Below are 15,173 nucleotides of genomic sequence, written 5' to 3'. Positions count from 1 at the left end.
AAGTGACAGAATTGTGTGCTGCTTTCACTTTACAGTAACACTCAGTAAAAGTTTTTTTTTTTTTTTTTTTTTTTACACTTCACAGTAAGGTTCACAAACAATGAAGGGGGACCCAAGCAGAGGTGGGTAATCCAGGGGTCAAAGAGTAAAAGTCCTGCCATATTTTTATTTCACCCACTGAAGCATTAATGAGATAAATAAGTGATTAATTGAGTGATGATTGAGCATTATTGAAGACACCTGATGATAACAAGCAGAATCACCAAAGGAGAAAATCACAATTTTTAAGTTACCATAATCGAGGTCAGGATTTGTTTTAGTTGAGCTCTTGACCCTTGACTTTTCAAAGTTAGACTTTGTTTGGGCAGTTTTAACTACATTAAAACCAACCAGACAAGCAAAGTTAAAAGACGATCAGGTGGTGTTGGTTATGTTTTCACATAATCATTATTTTATCTGAATCACTGAACTCATTTAGAGTTCAATCTCTGAGTTAGATTTACATTATTGATTACAGCAGCACTGTGATCCTACAGCACAAGATCAGCTTTAACAATATAATCTGAGGGATTTCTTAAAAGTTGTTCTGATCCCCCCCAAAAAAATCATTCTTTTAGGCACACACAGACATCAAGAATCAGCCTGTGAATCTCAACAACGGTGACAAGCAACATATTCTGATCAAAAGATCAACTCTGAACTTTAGGAAACAAGCTACTAAAAAGTCACAGAAAAACAGCAACATTTTAATAGTGAGAATAAAGAAAATTACTAAGAAAATTCAGCTCATAATTTATTCATGCAGCAATGCATGATGTGAGCCATGGATGAATTTTGTTTGGTGGCACCCAGAATGCACTGCAACTAAAACAAACCCTGACCTCGATGATGGTAAATTAAAAATTGTGATTTTCTCCTTTGGTGATTCTGCTTGATATCATCAGGTGTCTTCAATAATGCTCAATCATCACTCAATTAATCACTTATTTATCTAATTAATGCTTCAGTGGGTGGAATAAAAATATGGCAGGACTTTTACTCATTGACCACTGGATTACCCACCTCTGGACCCAAGTTACTCTTCCACTTTGATTCCTGCGCACTTTCTATATTGTCCTAAAAATAAAATAAACAAATACTAAAAATTAATATAAAAAATGCAGTTTTTTTATTATTATGTCTTTGTCCTTTTATTTTTAGCTTATACATATACTATCATACACAGAGCTTTCCTGATATCTGAAAATAGTCCAACACACTTGTCAATACAGTAAAGTGACAGACTAGTAACACATCACCATCTACAAACATTTGTAAATTAATAGAGTGCCCTATTTCATATCTACAGTAAAATATAAGTACTCGTATGTGTACAAATGCTTTCTTCACTACTTGTTGTCCTTCACTTTTTTGAGATTCTTCAATAATTTGAATTTCATTGATATTTTGATCAAAAAAGTATCTTAACCCATGTGGTAACAGAAAAATTGCAAATAAAACTGCAAGTGAGTCATGTGACTTGACGCACATGAGTAGAGTTCTGTACATTTGGCCCCTTTTTTGCCCGTTTTTTGTTTTATTCAATATTTGCACTCTACCAGATGGCACACAAGAGAAAACAGCAGGATTTGTCGCCGTCGCCAAGACACTGACCAACCACAGGTGATACAGTTGACAAAATGGCTAACACAGTAGCATGGTTTGAGGACATTCTAAAAACAGAGTTGACGGCAATACGGAGTGAATTTGCTTCTTACATGTCAGTTGTGCAGTCTCTATGGTCTAAACTCGATCTTCTTACTGGTGAGATGTGAGAACAAAAGAAAGTAGTCGCAGATCATGATGTGCGATTAGCAACAGGTGGTGGATTTACAAGATTGCAACAGGCGGAGCAATCTGTGTCTGGTTGGATTGCCTGAAGGAATCAGGTACAGAAAATGAATAAAAATAATCAAATATGAAATAACTGCATGTTATCTTCACTGTATAAATTAAATAAAGATGAATCATTATTTAGTTACAAAAGCTATTCAGTAGGGATGTCCCGATCACGGTTTTTTGCCCTCGAGTCCGAGTCATTTGATTTTGAGTATCTACCGATACCGAGTCCTGATCCGATACTTCTATAATACATGAAAAAGAATAAAGAAGAGCGAAAAAACAGATCCAGGAACAGTGCTTTTCAGGTTTTTCAGGTATCTAACAGTCGTTTTCACGTACAGAAAATGGATAAAGTAATCAAATATAAAATATCACTGCATATTATCTTTACTGTATAAAATAAATAAAGATTAATCATTATTGAAGTTACAAAAACTATTCCGTCAAGAGCAGTAAGTGATTTCTTTGTTATTTGTTGTTTTATTTAACATTAAAAACAGGCAGCAGAAATAGTTTTCTCCCTTTAAGACATGCACAATCCAGTACATACCTATACTGTTCCACATGCGAGGCTAAATCAGCAAGGCTTAAATTAGTTAGTTTAAACACAGACAGCAACATGTGCTGTTCAGGTCTCACCTGTATCAACACCCGGGTGATGACGGCGTAAATGACTGGACATGAAAGCAGACGGCACTCGCAGTTAACAGTTTACAAAGAGTGACTGTTTTGTCCACGCTTTTTGATTATCGTTGTTGTAACGTTTTGCGCATCCATCGACTGAAACGTACATTATTTTAACTCTGTCTGTTTTCCACGTTGCTATTTTAAACAAACCATACGATACGGTTCGATTTTTTTACAGAGAACAGTTGCACCCCTAATATATATATATCCGAGTCCTGATCAGGAGGTAACGTCCGATTCCGATCGAGTCTGAAACCACGTGATCGGGCCCGATTTCAGATCACATGATCGGATCTGGACATCCCTACTATTCAGTCAAGAGCAGTGAGTGATTTCTTTGTCATTTGTTGTTTAATTAACATTAAAAACACAGGCAGCAGGAATAGGCTTCTTTCCCTTTAAGACATAATGCACGATCCAGTATATTTAGGCCTAGTTTCACAGACAGGACTTAGCCTAAACCAGGATTAAGCCTTAGTTCAATTAGGATATTTAAGTTGCTTTTATAAACGTTCACTAGAAAAAAACATTACTGGTGTGCATCTTGAGACAAAACAATGGCACTGACATATTTTAAGATCTGCCAGTGCAAGTTGCTTTCAGTTGAAACAAAATATTCATTTTAGTCTAGGACTAACCAGGGATGAACTGGGACCAAAAATCGGCCCTGGCATACCACCCGTCCTTCCGCTTTATATATATATATATATATATATATATATATATATATATATATATATATATATATATATATATATAAAATATATATATATATATTTTTTTAATTTGTTTACAACCAAGTCACCAAAATACGATGAATACACACTGAGCATAACCCAACACATAACAGTAAATCTATTATCCTTATTACAGTTTACATATTCTTATCACAATGTTAATTGTTGTTGGTGTGGGTTCCTTGTTATATCCAACAAGCTATGGTAAACAAGCTAAGTAGCATTATAATTGCTAAGATAGCGGACTCACGGGAAAAATCATCAGTTATCATCTTTTTTTGTTGTTGTTGTTATGACTAATTAAAGAGAAAATAATCACTTTATCCGATGTTTTTGAATAAAATAACCTTGACAGCCGACTTATTGGAACTCATATGTCTGTAGAACTGTTCTCTCCCGCCGGCGCCGCCGGACTTCTACAGAATCTACACACAAGCGAGTGTGACGTGCGAAGGGGACCAAACCACAGTGAGGCAAGGGAGGGGTGACTCAAAATGTTCCTAAACTTAAAACGCCCGTTTGCGTTTGTATTGCTTTACTACTTACATAATTATTTTAAGTTTATATAATTTATGCACAATACTTAGCGTGGTTATTAATTATATTTTTTGGAGGGGACAGCACTCAGACAGCACTCAGAATCCTGACCCCCCTGTCCCCCCCCGCTATTTATGCTCCTGCTGCTACTGCCGAAAACATTTGTGTCAATTTGACACATTTGGCAGCGTTTTATTCTCTCACGCAGCTTCTCTGCACCTCCTTTACGTTTGTTCTTCATGATCACCATCACACTGAAACTGCGTGCAGGCAGAAATCCTATAGATGGTACTGTTCAAAGATATGATTGGGCCAGTCCAGTGTCAATCAAGAAAACATCCAATGGGCCGCTGAGCTACATGTTTCATGAGCCGCATCTGTCAGAAGGAAAAAAAAACTAGCCTATGTGATATTTTTGACTAAAGTGCTTTGGGCCAGCAGCCCAGTGTCAACTGAAAAAGTATTGGGCCGCCGATCTAGGCCTACCACTTTCACTTTCTTTTTTTTCTTTTTTTGCGGTCGGCGACCGTCGGCCCCAAAAAGCCCCCCCGGGAAAGTGCCCGGTATGCCAGATGGCCAGTCCGCCCGTGGGACTAACTTAAGCCTTGTCTGTGAAACTGAGGGAGACTGTTACACATGCTCTTTTCTCAACTGTTCACTCAAGACATAGCTGACTATGTTTGTTAGGATACTTGCCAAGACAAGGCATGTTGACATAATTTTTGTGTGAATTTGCCTGTTCAAATGCATGACTTGAAAGAGAATTCTGTATTTGCTTGATGTCTGAGAGTCCTCTTTCGCGTCTTGCTCTTGAACATTTAAATTAGAAAGACTTAAAGTTTAGCTTGAATGCAGATAGCAACGTGCGCTGTTCAGATCTCACCTGCACTCGTGCGCCATCAATGCCCACGTGATGATGCTGTAAATGACTGCTCATATTCAAGCATAAGGCACTCATAGTGAACCAAGTTTGTCCATGCTTTTTCATCACCAAAGTTGTAACATTTTGGGAACCCAAAATGCATATTCATCGACTGAAACATACATTACATGAACATTTTCAATGACTATTTTCAACAAAACAGATGTGTCGCAATTGAAATGAACTGCGGTGCAAGTGCGTGCCGAACCGTAAGTGGAGAATGGTATGGTTTGATTTTTTACAGAGAACCATTACACCCCTAGCGTGTACACTAACAGATCACGCTAAACCACGGGTCTTTCTCTTTAAACTTTTGTGATACACGGACAGGGAGCATATCCTACGGGCTGCCAGACTTCATGCACCAGTGAAAAAAGCGCCGGAGCAACGCTGCCCTTTTTTCCTATGACTTTTCTCCTATGACTGCTAAAAGAAGTGTGTTTGTTCCAATTCAGAGGGAAATTAGGGAAGATGGCATCCAGAATTTCCTTCTTTGGCCCTGTCCCAAATGGCACCCTAAACCCTCAAGGTCTTCCTCTGAGTCTGCACTTTTGTGACGTAATGCCGCTTTGACTGGCAGCTAAAGTCCTCTGCGTAGGTTAAATAACAAATGGGACACCATCGCAGCGGCCATTGTAAGTCCACAAGACTGAAAGTGCACATGAAGTGTGCCATTTGGGATGGGGCCTTTATCCTGCAACACTAAAGGTCATTCTCAATCAGGGTGAACATAAAATGCTATTTTCTCCAGAGGAAGCGAGACATTTTCTCAGTTGCCATTCAGCTACTAACCCTCTGTGAACTTCAGCAGGACATTTTCTATCTTTAAATGAAGAAGAGATGCTCTAACTTGTCAGGTGATTGTTCATTTATAAAGTGTTCACATGACTTGATTTTTTTTCACAAATATTGAAACTCAGTTCACATTGTACTTCTTATTTCATGTTGGGTTGTGTGCTATGGTTTCTGCCAGGTTGTAAATTTTTCCCTTTTATTTTTTGAAATGTAGTTATGTTATTTTATGTATTTCTTTTTATTTGTTTATATATTTGTAATATATTTTTTAATGTCTTTCGACGTACTTACTTGCCATTATGTCAGCACAGGGCCAGTGTTGGTGCTTCAGTAATGTGCAGGTTTCTGTTGACTCCACGGATCATATTAGGGGGGATCAAGGTTTGTTCTTGGTTTGATCTGACATAGTTCATGGGAATATAGTTATGTTTCTCCAAATGGTGATGGGAAGGGTTAGGGGTGGTTTAATGGTAGACTCAAATGGCTTCTTTTTCTAAGCTGTACTTTGTTTTGTGAAGCAGCATTTCTATTTAATACCGTTGACTGAGATTAAAGCTGCAGTCCGCGGTTTTTGGCCCTCTAGTGGTTAATAAACAGAACTGCACACGTCTTGCGGAAGAACATTGTAGCCGGAGCTACTTGTCTCCATGTATGTCTATGGCGAGTCACGCAGTTACTGTGATACTCTGCGGCGGGTCCTACCAGTCCGGTCTGAAATATTCAGAATATAAACTCTTATTACAAGTGTACCACAATTAATTAGGGTAAGACAAAAACATGGTTTGGAAAATGGATTCATGTTGTACATTCTCATTATATATTTTTTGAAAAAATTGAACACAAAAAAAGTTTTGTACAGCAGCTATATTCTGAGTTGCAATAATAATGGCCTTAATCAGCCGGTATGGCCCATCTGCCCAGTGCTGAGCTGCTCCTGTTGGAGGTAGTGCGGGCTCTCCCGGGTGGGTGTCCCAAATCATACTGCTCTTCGTTTATCGGCCAGTAACAAAGACAAACGACTTGGCCTCTGAGCTCAGAGCCCTGAGCTTTGGACAGCATGACAAATACACATAACCTTTACTGTGTGAACTCATAAACTATTAATCGGTAGAATTCGTTTTTCATTTTGAAGATAATTTCCATGCATTTACGTGCTTCAGGCATATCCCTAGCTGTAATTATGATTGACATATCATGAAAATGTCCCTATGGGCAACTTCTCTTGCAATTTATTTAAATACTGCAATGAGAATTTGTAGGTATCCTCAGCTGACTGCACCTTTTCACTAGCAACATCAAACAGCACATGAAGACGATGACGCTGGTGGCCTGCATAAGACTTTGACTTGGGAAAGTCTGATTAACTTGTGAAAGTAAAGTAACAAGCAGGCTTGATGACATAAAAGCTAATTGGCCTTGAAGGGAGTTCAATATTTCAAATTTGAAAAAAATAAATAAATAAAGCACAGTAAGTGGGAGACCTCTTTTTTTTATCTGTACTACAGTTGGTTTATCACTACTGATCTGAGTTGATCTCACTAGATAACTAAAGATGGAAAAGTTTATTTACGGTCTCTGAAAATATTATTTTACATTTGAATAATATTGCACATATTTTTTCAGGGTTCTATCACTGTTGGCCTTTAAATGTGAGATGCCAATCTTAATGCAGTCTACTGCTGTTGAATTCAATACTTTGCAGTTTTTCTTTTCTGGTTGCTAATATGCTTTCTTCACGTGTTTAACAAAAATTACTTGTTTTAACAATTATAAAACTGTCCACAAATCACTCCACGTCTAGTTCCAAAGTTCATACAATGTTTTTGTCATCAGATGTTTTATTTATTCAATAAAATGAATAAACTAATATGGACTTTAACAAGTTAAAGACTAAGGGCCAGGGTAACCTAACCCAAAACTGATAGCTAAGCTTTGCCTTCAAGCCAGGGTTGATAACTAAAATGATTATTTGTATAAACATTTACAATAATAATGAATATGTTTATTGTAATATACCTACTTCCATAGCTATCTATATATAAAAATTTTGTTGCTTAAGCATTATTTTATTGATATGAAAATCATCTTTTTGAATATAAAAGACAAATGATCAGCATATCACTGTGGACATTGGCCTGAACAATGACATGATGACAGGCCAGGGTAACCTAACCTCTACTGATATTTATGTTCAAATAAGTTGACAGAAGTCTTGTAAAATCTGATACTCATTTAAGGTTAAAGTTAATAATTAATACTTGGTCAGCAAGAAACTACTATAAAAGATCTGTTTCTCTGAGGAGCTCTTCACAAACCATCAGCCATGAGAGCTGTTGTGCTTGCCCTGACTGTGGCCCTAGTGGGTAAGTCAAAATATATTTATATATTTCTCTCTCTCTCTCTCTTTTCTTTGCTTTGCTTTAGGAAAACTTGTTTAGAAAATTAGAACCTCTTGAAAACCTCCTAAAAAATAATATATATATATTTTCTATTTCTTTTAGCAAGTCAACAGATCAACCTTGGTAAGTAATATGATTTGGCAAATTAATTTTAATTGGTAATTTTGACTGCCTTATTGCTTAGGTAATGACCCTAACAATTGACTCAAATCAAAAATACTGTACATTTTCAGTTCCTGAGTTTGCCCTGGATAAGACCTATGTGTACAAGTATGAGGCTCTGCTCTTGGGTGGTCTTCCTCAAGAAGGTCTGGCCAGAGCAGGTATAAAAATCAGCAGCAAGGTTCACCTCACTGCCGTGACAGAAAACACCTTCCTGATGAAGGTAATGACTATTAAAAAACAAAAAGGTCCCAGCTAGCCCCTACTATTACAAGGAATTGTACAATCAATTAAATTAAAATGTTCCCTTACAGCTCATGGATCCTCTACTCCACGAGTATGCTGGCATTTGGCCCAAGGATCCATTTGTTCCTGCCACTAAGCTCACCTCAGCTCTGGCTGCTCAGCTTCAGATTCCCATCAAGTTTGAGTATGCTAATGGTGTGGTTGGAAAGGTGTTCGCCCCTGCAGGAGTCTCCACTACAGTGCTGAACTTGCACAGAGGAATCCTCAACATCCTTCAGCTCAATCTCAAGAAGACCCAGAACATCTATGAGCTGCAAGAGGTGAAAAAGTGCTCCTAGTATGTTTATGATGTATTTCTATAATTAGTTCTGCAATACGTATATATATATTTTACTTGTCTTTCAAGGCTGGAGCTCAGGGAGTGTGCAGGACCCACTATGTCATCAGTGAGGATACAAAGGCCAACCACATTATTGTCACCAAGTCCAAGGATCTGAGCCACTGCCAGGAGAGAATCATGAAGGACATTGGCTTGGCATACACTGAGAAGTGTGCTGAATGCACAGAGGTAATGAAGAAGTCTGGGAAGAATTGAAATACTCAATATAATGAAAATGCCAAGAGTCAAATGTCACATACCTTTCTTTTAACAGCGGGTGAAGAGTCTGATTGAAACGGCATCTTACAACTACATCATGAAACCAGCTGCAGCCGGTGTACTGATCGCTGAAGCAACAGTTGAGGAAGTGCATCAGTTTTCACCCTTCAATGAGATCCATGGTGCTGCCCAGATGGAAGCAAAGTATGATTAGTCCTCTGTGAGATTTCTCTTAAAATTAGGAACTAAAATATTAATAAGAAATGTATATTTTTTTTAGACAAACCTTGGCTTTTGTTGAGATTGAGAAGACCTCCGTCGTTCCTATCAAAGCTGATTATTTGGCCCGTGGATCCCTGCAGTATGAGTTTGCAACTGAACTACTTCAGACCCCCATTCAACTCACAAAGATCAGTGATGCACCAGCCCAGGTATAATACATTACCTAAAAACTTTAATGATCTCCAAGTCAAAGCCCTTGTTCTATGATAAAGATGTCAACTGATCATTGCCTTTATTCTTGCTAGATTATTGAGGTCCTGCAGCACTTGGTTGCAAACAATGTGGCCATGGTCCATGATGATGCTCCTCTTAAGTTTGTTCAGCTCATCCAGCTCCTGCGTGCTGCCACATTGGAGAATATTGAGGCCATCTGGGCTCAGTTCAAGGACAAACCAGTTTACAGGTACAATTTGTGAGCAAGTTAATAGGAATATAATTCAAGGGCATTTTTTTATTATGAATATATTTTAAACAATCTGTTAGGCGCTGGCTTCTGGATGCTCTTCCTGCTGTTGGCACACCGGTCATTGTGAAATTAATCAAGGAGAAGTTCCTGGCTGGTGAACTTACCATTCCCGAGTTCATTCAGGCACTTGTAATTGCTTTGCAAATGGTTACTGCTGATTTGGACACCATCCAGTTGACAGCTGTGAGTACATCTTACTATACTCAAAATGCTGTTCTTCAAATCTTACCGAGATGAAATGAATAATTTCTGTATTTTGCTGATCAGAGTTTGGCTTTGCACGAGAAAATCGCCACAATCCCAGCTCTTCGTGAAGTCGTCATGCTTGGATATGGTTCCATGATTGCCAAACACTGCGTTGAAGTTCCCACTTGTCCTGCTGAGCTCCTCAGGGTAAACACCTCGACCCCTTCAAAATTTCTGTTAGGAGTTTAATCTTTATTATTTATCTAAATGTATGTGCCTCAAACTTCTCAGCCCATCCATGAGCTTGCTGCTGAAGCCATTTCCAAGAATGACATTCCTGAAATCACTTTGGCTCTGAAAGTTCTGGGCAATGCTGGTCACCCTGCTAGTCTCAAACCCATCATGAAGCTCCTACCTGGATTGAGAACTGCAGCTACTTCTCTGCCTCTTAGAGTCCAGGTTGATGCCATCTTGGCACTGAGGAACATTGCCAAGAAAGAACCCAAACTGGTAAGTTTAAGACTTCATAGGAAAGAATTTTTTTTTTTTTTTAAATATTATGCACTTTGTCCTCCAATAACAAACTAAACTTATTCCCTCCCTTAGGTTCAGCCAGTGGCCCTGCAACTTGTATTGGACAGGGCTCTCCACCCAGAAGTGCGGATGGTTGCTGGTATTGTGTTGTTTGAGACAAAGCCCTCAGTGGCCCTCGTCTCAAGTCTTGCTGGTGCTTTGAAGACTGAAACTAACTTGCATGTTGCAAGCTTTGCTTATTCCCACATCAAGTCCTTGACCAGAATCACTGCTCCTGATATGGCAGCTGTGTAAGAAAAACAAATCATTTCTAATTCATTTTACTTTATTACATCTAATATATGCACAATCCAGAGGTAATTATGGTTGTCCGTTTTAGCGCTGGTGCAGCTAATGTTGCCATCAAGCTCATGAGCCGCAAACTGGACAGGCTTAGCTTCCGTTTCAGCAGAGCCCTTCAGCTGGACTTCTATCATAGTGAGTTTTTCAATTTTTAATAAGAGAGGTCTTTTGTGTGTTGAGATATGTAAAAATAATCCCCACATATAATAAATCACATTAATTGTATTCTTCCCTGTGCAGCTCCTCTTATGATTGGAGCTGCTGGTAGTGCCTACATGATCAATGATGCCGCCACCATCCTGCCCAGAGCTGTTGTAGCTAAAGCACGTGCTTATCTGGCTGGAGCTGCTGCTGATGTTCTTGAGGTGGGCAAACCAAGACTTTCTGAAGAAAATCTGATTCATGATTTTAAAGTGTTTTCAGTCTACAATCAGTTGATTCTCTCAAACAGATTGGTTTGAGAACTGAAGGAATCCAAGAGGCACTTCTGCAATCTCCTGCTGCAGATGAAAGTGTTGATCGTATCACAAAGGTTAAGCGTACCCTGAGAGCAGTAAGTTTTCATGCCCAGTGTATTGTATAATTTTGTACTTTTATGTATTATAAGCATAACATATATATTAAAACATATCTATAACTTCTCTGTTTTAATTATTCAAGCTTGCAAACTGGAAGGCCTTGCCAACCAATCAGCCACTGGCTTCAGCCTACATCAAATTACTTGGACAAGAAGTGGCTTATTTAAACATTGACAAGACCATCATTGAAGAAGCAATACCGGTACTGTGTTGTAGTTTAAATCTCCTCTCTCATTACCATATTTTTTTTAGATCTGCCTCACAAATAATTATCACAATTAGAATTAAAATTCTCATAAACACTATTCCCAGCTTGCCACTGGACCCAAACCACGTGAACTGTTGAAGGATGCCCTTAAAGCTTTGCAGGAAGGAATTGCCTTTCAGTACGCCAGACCCCTGCTTGCAGCTGAAGTGCGTCGTATCTTGCCAACAGCACTTGGTGTGCCCATGGAGCTCAGTTTGTACACTGCTGCTGTTGCTGCTGCAAGCCTCAATGGTACCTTTGTCTTCTTAGAATTTTTTATCTGTTCCTTGGATATGAGGGTGTCACTTCTAAGTTTGATGTTGTTCTGTTCACCCTTCTAGTTAAGGCCACCATTACACCTCCTCTCCCTGAGCACATTGAGACCATGACTCTTGAGCAGCTGAAGAAGACTGATGTTCAACTCCAAGCTGAAGCAAGACCAAGGTACACTTTTGCAGCTACAATCATGAAGATGGGATATGAAGTACACAACAACAGTTTTACAAACAATCTCCCTTATTCTTATTTCAGTGTTGCTCTCCAGACCTTTGCTGTGATGGGAGTGAATACTGCCTTGATCCAAGCTGCTGTTATGGCAAGAGGAAAGATCCGTACAATTGCCCCTGGAAAATTGTCTGCAAGAGCAGACATTCTGAAGGGCAACTACAAGGTGGAGGCTCTGCCTGTTGAGCTTCCTGAACACATTGCTGCTGTGAGGTAATGAACTCTTACTCAGTCCTGTGTAGCAAGCATTTTGAATCAGTTCAAAGGGTTTATGAAAGTGAAATATGACCCACCTTTTGCTTGTTCCTACAGCTTTGAGACTCTTGCTGTGGTCAGAAACATTGAAGATCCCACCGCTGAGAGGATTGTTCCCTTAGTACCTGAGTTGGCCGTGCAAAATGTCAAGACTCCTGCTGATTTGGTAAAATTTGAACACACATGATGGATATGTGTTAGTATGCTAAGCATTAATTTTCTTCAAATTTTAAAATGACAAGTCTTGATTTAATACTTAATTTTCTTTCCAGTCTTCCGAGACATCAGATGAGACTCCTGTGAGAGCTACTGCTCCATTTCACGAGACTCTCTGTCTTGCTGTCCCATACATTGAAATCAAGGGGTGCATTGAAGTGCACTCTCACAATGCTGCTTATATCAGAAATGCTCCTCTCTTCTACATAATTGGACAGCACTCAGCTCGTGCTGCAGTGTCAAGAGGTATTCTTACAGAGATTACATTGATTAAATTCAAGTATTTTTAAATAAAATCCTAATATATTGTTTGTCATTTTGGCTTTAGCTGAAGGTCCTGCAGTTGAAAGATTGGAGCTTGAAGTCCAGGTTGGTCCGAGAGCTGCTGAGAGGCTCCTTAAGCAAATCAACCTCATTGATGAGGAGACTCCAGAAGGAAAGGCCTTCCTGTTGAAACTGAGGGAAATCCTGGAGACTGAAGATAAAAATGTGCCCGTCTCTTCTGAAAGCAGCAGCAGCCGCATCATCAGCAGCAGCAGCAGTTCAAGCTCCTCCATGTCCAGCTCTCGTGTAACTGAGGTGAGGATGTGGAATGTAGCATGTTGGTGTGGTAGTAGAACTCACCAATAGTATCTTTTTTTTTCTGTAACAAAAATTAAAATCATCACAGAGGTACTGGGATAAAAGTTTATAGTTCGGAATTAAACAGTATCTATGATAACGATCAAAATAGAGCAAATTATCTTTTAATCTTCATAATCAAATATCATATCTTTCAAATAAGGATTGTATTACTACATTGATACAACTGTAGGTGGCGACAAGTGAATGTTAAAAAATTTATTTGTAGTTGATTCATTCATTCAATAGATTTTTTTTAAAAAAATTCTGATTAAATTTTTTATGGATGAATGACTGAATCATTCATTAAAACAGATTTTAAAAAAAAATAAGAATCATGATCTCAATTATTTTTTTAGAATTGTGCAGCTCTATTAGTTAGTCAATATATATGTGTCATAAATGTTTATTTATTTACATTGAGTAATTTTATATTTCAGACTGCCACCATCATGGAGCCTTTCAAGAAGTTCCACAAAGATCGGGTAACTACTAAAACTAATTTTATTAAAATTGTTCTCAAATCTGGCCCTCAAGATCCACTTTCCTGCAGAATTTAGCTCCAACCCCAAACAAACACAACGGAACAAGGTAATCAAGGTCTTCAGAATTACTAGAAAGTTATGGACAGATGAGACTGATCAGGTTTGGAGCTAATCTCTACAGGAAGGACTCTACCTTAGGGATCAGAGTTGAGAATTCCTGATTTAGATCAAATATTTATTATGTCTGTATTAAATTGCTTGCAGTACTTGGCACCCCATGGCGCCTCAAAGGCAAAAAGCAGTGGAAGCGCTGCATCTAGCTTTGAGGCTATCCGGAAACAGGTGAATCGATTAGTGTCATTTGTTTGTTCATAAGTTAAAACCCAAAGATGACATTTTTAACTAAAATTTGCTTGAATTGAATATGGTTTATGTTTTCAGGCTAAGTTCCTCGGAAATGCTCTTCCACCTGTTTTTGCTGTCATTGCCCGTGCTGTGAGAGTTGACCACAAGCTGCTGGGCTACCAACTTGCAGCTTACTTTGACAAGCCAACCGCAAGAGTGCAGCTCGTCATTTCCTCCATCGCTGAAAATGACAACCTGAAGATCTGTGCTGACGGTGCCCTGCTGAGCAAACACAAAGTCACTGTAAGACCGAAAAGACTTGTGTGATTTAAAAAAAAATATTACAATTATTTTTTAGAACAATTATCAAAATACACTTTCAAGTGAAATAATTGACATCAATACCATCCTTTGAACATAAATGTCCTTTTTCAGGCCAAGGTTGCTTGGGGTCCAGAATGCCAACAGTATGCAGTCACTGCTAAAGCTGAAGCCGGTGTTCTGGGCGAATTCCCTGCTGCACGTCTAGAGCTGGAATGGGAGAGGCTGCCACTAATCGTCACCACCTATGCCAAAAAGTAATGTTCAGCAACATTGAATGACAAATGAACAGGGCAGAATATGGCACTGGTTTAATTTGCTCTTCTTTGTCCATCCCTTCACAACTAGGCTGTCTAAGCACATCCCTATGGCGGCTCTCCAGGCAGGCTTTAGACTTGAAAGAGCAACAAACAGTGAGAAAGAGATTGAACTGACTGCAGCCTTGCCAACTCAGAGATCCTTGAATGTCATTGCTAGGATTCCAGAGGTGAAATATTTTTCCTTTAAATTATGACTCACACGGTGATATAATAAGAAAATACAACTAATTATTTTATTGTTTCTGCTGCTCTAGATGACTCTGTCAAGGATGGCTATTCCTCTCCCTGTCACTGTTCCCATCAATCCAGATGGAACTCTTACCATTCATATTGATGAGGACATTCTCTCCTGGATCCAGAAACATATCAAGGAAGAATTACATATTACATTTTCTTAAGAAAATGTGTGCGGTGTGGAATTGATTATGCAGAAAGCGGACTTGATTGTTCTATGACAGTTTAATTGAAAATTACCACTGTTGAAATGCAAGTAACACTAATAAACTC

At 38.7% G+C, this 15,173-nt stretch overlaps 1 protein-coding gene across 1 annotated transcript; it reads left to right on the top strand.

Annotated features, from left to right (window-relative positions):
- Positions 1-7,826: 7,826 nt before the first annotated feature.
- Positions 7,827-15,173, top strand: LOC137027807 (vitellogenin-like). Its single transcript, XM_067396347.1, has 28 exons — positions 7,827-7,922; positions 8,061-8,081; positions 8,192-8,343; positions 8,435-8,686; positions 8,773-8,934; positions 9,020-9,168; positions 9,245-9,395; positions 9,492-9,649; positions 9,730-9,895; positions 9,980-10,105; positions 10,190-10,408; positions 10,505-10,722; positions 10,812-10,909; positions 11,015-11,139; positions 11,226-11,327; positions 11,435-11,554; positions 11,665-11,851; positions 11,941-12,043; positions 12,131-12,316; positions 12,416-12,524; positions 12,631-12,820; positions 12,903-13,153; positions 13,636-13,680; positions 13,945-14,022; positions 14,122-14,328; positions 14,461-14,603; positions 14,695-14,833; positions 14,921-15,173. Exons 1-28 carry the CDS (start codon positions 7,883-7,885, stop codon positions 15,062-15,064), a joined length of 4,041 nt encoding a protein of 1,346 aa, XP_067252448.1. The 5' UTR covers positions 7,827-7,882; the 3' UTR covers positions 15,065-15,173.

The sequence above is a fragment of the Chanodichthys erythropterus genome, chromosome 10 (assembly GCF_024489055.1).
Source record: "Chanodichthys erythropterus isolate Z2021 chromosome 10, ASM2448905v1, whole genome shotgun sequence".
Classification (NCBI taxonomy): domain Eukaryota; kingdom Metazoa; phylum Chordata; class Actinopteri; order Cypriniformes; family Xenocyprididae; genus Chanodichthys; species Chanodichthys erythropterus.
This window is presented reverse-complemented; position numbering and strand designations above follow the sequence as displayed.

Excerpts from the sequence above, each read along its gene's own strand:
- LOC137027807 (XM_067396347.1), top strand. The coding sequence starts at position 7,883 with ATGAGAGCTGTTGTGCTTGCCCTGACTGTGGCCCTAGTGG. Across the intron at positions 7,923-8,060 it reads CCTGACTGTGGCCCTAGTGG|CAAGTCAACAGATCAACCTT; the intron begins GTAAGTCAAAAT and ends TATTTCTTTTAG. Across the intron at positions 8,344-8,434 it reads AAAACACCTTCCTGATGAAG|CTCATGGATCCTCTACTCCA; the intron begins GTAATGACTATT and ends GTTCCCTTACAG.